Raw genomic sequence first — 6,000 nt, forward strand, 5'->3', positions numbered from 1 at the left:
GATGTTTTAAGCCCTTTTGAACCTCTTAATAATTGTTAGTCAATCTCTTAAATAAATGCACAGATGTTTCCGTCAATTTGTAAATTATTGAAATACTAAGACATTTTATAAATTGCCTGAGTGAATCACATTTTGCACGTTGACTAACATATACACGCCTACAAATGAAAAGGCTTGTCAAAACAACATCTGTCTCACATCAAAGAACTTCCCAACGACAACATAGAGGAACAAGAATGATTCCATTCAGGGCAACAGCAAATGAAGGAAAACAAAATGCAAATATCATAATTACAACCTACCAAAGTTATATGTATAAATTTTGTCAGCTTCCTTGTTCGAGGAATGTATCCGTGAACATTCACATAAAGGAACAATATCCCATACGTCTGCAGCTGTACAAATAAACTTATTCGATGTCACGTGTCTCTGTAACAATCAAATATTTTAAAATATATACAGCGTTTCGGGATATTATAACCCATGTTCGTTTCTCAACTGATCACTTAGTGTTTCAGGTGTTTCACTTAGTATGTTTCAGGTGTTTCACATAGGTGTCAAGTCTCAAAGGTCAGCTGAGAAAGCCCACGTAACAACTATTTTCATAATGTCCACAGTTCTTTAAAAAAACAGAATTAGATATGAATGAACAATCCTTTGAACAAAGTCTGTTGTTTTTACATTGGCACTTCACGCCAGATATGGAGGTGTTCCATCTGCTTTAGTAAACCTACACATGTAAACACTTACTTTTGACAAATCCACTGTGCAAGATAAGAGTGATTAATCAATCAGCGTATTTTCTGTTAATCCTTTGATGGCGAGGAATGATCAGTTGATTTACAAAAAAAAGTAAATCAACTGATCACTCCTCTTGCTGGGCTGCCATGTGCATATTACATTACATACATTTCACCTCACTTCAAACCTGGATTCAGATTAAATAATTACCCAAGACAAAAGAAATGCCAAATGGGAACCTTTGTCAGATAATCTGAGTGGTGTTACCACTAATTATACCTGTAATAAATTCATTAACTGAGCTTCAAGTGAATGACAATAAATAAACAGGTGCAGGGTTATACATGGATGACAAGAGATAGCAATCCTATTATCCGCAATCCTAAAATGCTTTCACTGCAGGGATACTTTTTTTTATGAAACTGTAACCATCAGGGGTATTTCCAGATAACGACATCCCATTCATAGATCGCGGGTAACCAATCAGTGTTCAAAACAGATATTGCCTCAAAATATATTTACGCTGTCCTTACAGATGGTAGCCCAGTTTCTTGTCACGCTCAGTTGCGTTAGCGAGCAAATCGACTTCATTGTCATAGTCGACGTTGTGAGCCCTAATGGACAGTGTTAGATGGCTGTGAAGAAGCCAGAGATAAGTGCCCCATTAAGTACTAACTTGAAGAATAGTTATCTCCCCTGCAACACAAATCCTTGCCTTGAAATAGTGCACTTTGTTTGTTGTTTTTTACATTGTACAGAGCAAAATACCAGCAATATGACAGTGGCTTGTCAGATCTGGTCCAGGTAATCTTGTGATTGTTATTATGAGCAAGGATCCAGGCTGTCGAAACACAATCAACCAAGACACATAGTCCATAGTCACCGCTTATGACCAGCTAATCTTGCTACAGTTTAGAGAGTAATGGTAGCATAAGTAAACAGTATATACAAGGACAGGAAGATAGGAATTATTATGTAGTTGGAATAACTTGGGTACGCAACTAGCTTAGAGCTGAATTTTTATTTCTGCCTGTATCATACCAAAAGACATTAAAAGTGGTACTTGTTGTTTTCCTGTCTGCTGCTCGACATGAAGGAGGTAAAAGAAGGACGAGTCTGCTCAGAAATAATATGAACAATAATATGATATGTCTGAGTGGAGTCTCCTTGTAAAAAACTACAGCTGTTCTCAGTCGGATAGCACCATAAAATTGGTATTTCTCCAGACAAGTGCTCATGCTTACGCACGCATGCACACATGACCCCCCCCCCCCCAACCCCCCTGCATTTCCTGTCAACATAATCCCCACAGAAACTGCATGACCAATGAAGCAAAAACATGCTTGTTTCCATCAGTGATGACATCTGAATTTGTACAAAAAGTTTATAGCTGTTTATGGCCATTTTAATCTACAATACATGGCACTATTTTTTAGATGTGACATGATTCAGTGGACAACAATTTCATGTTTCAGTGGCTTCGCCTCGATGAGCTGTTTGAGCAAGAGCGTAATATCCGCATGGCAATGTCCAACAGGATGGGAGTGCTGGGAATGATGTTACACCAGTCTATAGACCACGACCCTCTCACACCAATGAAGACTTCACATAGTTACACCAGTCTATAAACCATAATCCTCTCACACCAAAGACATCAGCTAGGTCCAGCTTCATCTACTATTGTCTAACAGTTAAACAAGGATGGGCCTTAATTTGGATTGGACTATGAAAATAACTGCATCTACAGCTTCATTTCTCAAAAATGTTCAGTTATTTCATAATTGTCATGTTATTTTTGTACAAATCTCAGAAAGATAACATGTAACATGACTTGCCATAGGTGTAACATCACAGACCTTGCAGTGTGGTGTCATTGTCTTCTTCTTTTGTGTTACAAATACCACCTGTGTAGTTGGTGCATATCAGCGATGTATATCACTACACATCAACCCATGCTTGCCATAAAAGGCATATATGTGTGTCATAAGAGGCAACTAAAGGGATCAGGTGGTCAGACTCGCTGACTTGGTTGATACATGTCATTATATCCCAATGGTGTGGATTGATGCTCATGATGTCAATTACTCGATTGTCTGGTCCAGACTCGATTATTTACAGACTGCCGTCATATAGCTGGAATAATGCTGAGTGCGACGTTAAACAACAAACAAACTCCCATCAACCCCTTTTAGCTCATCTGAAAATAAATATCCAGTCTGAACCAGACAATCCAGTGATTGACATCATGAACATTGATCCACCCAATTTGGATACGAAGACATGTATCGACCAAGTCAGTGAGCCTGACGACCTGATTCTGTTAATCGCCTCTTACGATAAGCAGAGTCGCCTTTTACGGTAAGCAAGGGTTGCTGAAGACCTATTCTACCCCTGATCTTCACAGGTCTGGTCATTGGTAATATTGTCGAAATAAAATATGTTTCATCTGAGGAATTTCTTTCCCAAATGTGTTGATGGTTTAAATGAATGTTTGTTTCAGAAATGTTTACATTCAAACAGTATTCCCTGTCACATGAAACTGACCAAAACCAATTAGCTGCCCCACCTTCCTTAACTGACTGTTGGGCAGTCGGATAGCCTTGTTGTTAAAGGCGTTCACACAACACGCTGAAGACCCGGGTTCAAGGAATTAAGCCCATTTCAGCTGTTCCCCGTCATGGTATTACTAGGAATATTGCTAAAAGCGATGTAAAACCAAACTCACTCACTCAATTGTCCTGGTGTATCAGCCTACCCAAGCCATGTTCTGGCTGTCCTGGTGTATCAGCCTACCCGAGCCATGTTCTGGCTGTCCTGGTGTATCAGCCTACCCGAGCCATGTTCTGGCTGTCCTGGTGTATCAGCCTGACCGAGCCATGTCCTGGTGTTTCAGCCTGACCGAGCCATGTCCTGGTGTATCAGCCTACCCGAGCCATGTCCTGGCTGTCCTGGTGTATCAGCCTACCCGAGCCATGTTCTGGCTGTCCTGGTGTATCAGCCTACCCGAGCCATGTTCTGGCTGTCCTGGTGTATCAGCCTGACCGAGCCATGTCCTGGTGTATCAGCCTGACCGAGCCATGTCCTGGTGTATCAGCCTACCCGAGCCATGTCCTGGTGTATCAGCCTACCCAAGCCATGTCCTGGCTGTCCTGGTGTATCAGCCTACCCGAGCCATGTCCTGGTGTATCAGCCTACCCGAGCCATGTTCTGGCTGTCCTGGTGTATCAGCCTACCCGAGCCATGTCCTGGTGTATCAGCCTACCCAAGCCATGTCCTGGCTGTCCTGGCGTATCATCCTACCCAAGCCATGCAGTAAGAAATGAATAGAATCAAGGGTTAGTGGTCCATACTTCTTTCATTTATGGTAATAATACTAAGATACACAGATGCTGACATTATTGACAGAATACAATAAATGTAAAACATATATGCAATGGGATATGTATTGAGATGTCTATGTAATTGTAAGCGATTTACTTTTATAGACTCATTCCCGCCTCAAGAGTTTGCATAAACTCTTGTTACGCTTACAAAATTCAAACAAGAGGTTCTCCCAGTTTGGGTGGCACTCTGAGTGAGAGAGTAAGGCTTAATTCCTAAACAAGGGACAAACTACAAAATTATTCCACATAATGATTTATTACCATTTTCAAGTATTTGCAAATGATATACATGAATTTCTAGTTCAGACTCCACTAAATACAAACCAATGGAAGTATTACCGACCAGTATACATGTGTTACATATTCCTACACAAACTGGTTCCAAACCAATGGAAATATTACCGACCAGTATACATGTGTTACATGTTCAGACAACTGTTTACAAACCAATGGAATTATTATCGACCAGTATACATGTGTTACAAATTCCTACACAAACTGTTTACAAACCAATGGAAGTATTATCGACCAGTATACAGGCGGTTCAAATTCCTACACAAACTGGTTACAAACCAATGGAAGTATTACCAATATCGAACGATAGACACGGAGGCATCAAACGCTTTCACTAGTCACAGTCCTCGAACATATCTGACACACCGGGTCCAAAGTTTTGAAACTTCTTTAGCCTAACCAACACTGGCACACAATTTCCAGCAGAAAATATTACTAAGTTACGTGCTAAATCTATCCCATTATAACAAACATGATAACCTACACAGAAAGAAAAATGGTGTGACTGGGCAAATAAAAAGAACAAACTACTACTAATACAATTATCTTACCATACCGAACGCACGTGTGCACAGATTCCGGCAAGCCTGTCCCCGGAGCCAGACGATGACTGCCGCTCGTGCGGCACGCACGAGCTTAAGTATCCCTTTCCAAAAACCCAGATGTTAAAAACATCCGTATGAACCAAGGTAACTTCCTGTTCCGGTTGTGGCGAGTGTAGAGTGTAAACTTCCGTTACATAATACACAGATCCACCTCCAGTCTAGCCACACCATTAGGAACAACCCCTGCCTTTTACCTTGAGGGCAACTTGAATTGTTTGATAATTACTCTTTCACCACAAAATGTTTTTCACATTGTAATATGTTCACTAGGTCAAGATGAGTGAGTGAGTTGGGTTTAACGCCGCTTTTAACAGTAATCCAGTTATATCATATATATTTTTTTATCGCGGCGTGTCAGCTTAATGTGGGAGGAAAGCCCGAAGTGATGCAGGCCCTAGACGTTTACCACTTCGGTGAAACCCACGAGCAAAGGTAGCGTGCTGACAAACCTAGAAACATAATAGGGGCGAACTGGGATTCGAACCTACAATCATAAGTTTCTGGCGTGCCCAAGGGACGCAACTCTGCACAGCGAATCGCGGCGCCTCAGACGACTGACCCGTGCCCCCAGGTCAAGATGAAGATTTGACATTGTTTAGGTGAGGTGAAATGGGGTTTAACGTCGCGTCCAAGATTATTGCACTTATATAGCGACGTGCATGTACGTGTGTGTGTTTGTGTGGCTGCTTGTACTACTCCGGACTGATGCCGATTTATAGTGCTAGCTCACTGAGATACCATGCCGCAGTTTAACATAAATACCCGACTCAGACACAGTATACTGACTCCGAGCCGACCAGTCCTTGTTTTAGCCGAGCGCCAGACAGGGTAGCAACGAGTACCATCTTTGAACGTCTTTTGGTGTGACGCGGTCGGGGATCGAACCCCGGACCTTCCGCTAGACCACTAGACCACGGAGGCGGTCCAGACATTGTGAACGTAAGCTTCAGACACAAGTGAGTAGCCAATGCCTGAGT

At 41.8% G+C, this 6,000-nt stretch overlaps 1 protein-coding gene across 1 annotated transcript in view; it reads left to right on the forward strand.

Annotated features, from left to right (window-relative positions):
* LOC124146404 (CXXC-type zinc finger protein 1-like) overlaps positions 1-3,208 on the forward strand; it is a 96,948-nt gene extending 93,740 nt beyond the window's left edge. The window contains exon 15 of the mRNA XM_046516671.2: positions 2,217-3,208. Coding sequence (XP_046372627.1) covers positions 2,217-2,369 — 153 coding nt within the window. The 3' untranslated portion in view covers positions 2,370-3,208. The remainder of the gene's footprint in view (positions 1-2,216) is intronic.
* The last annotated feature ends 2,792 nt before the right edge of the window (positions 3,209-6,000 follow it).

Source organism: Haliotis rufescens, unplaced genomic scaffold (assembly GCF_023055435.1).
Source record: "Haliotis rufescens isolate VD_foot unplaced genomic scaffold, xgHalRufe1.0.p SCAF_22, whole genome shotgun sequence".
In the NCBI taxonomy this organism is placed as follows: domain Eukaryota; kingdom Metazoa; phylum Mollusca; class Gastropoda; order Lepetellida; family Haliotidae; genus Haliotis; species Haliotis rufescens.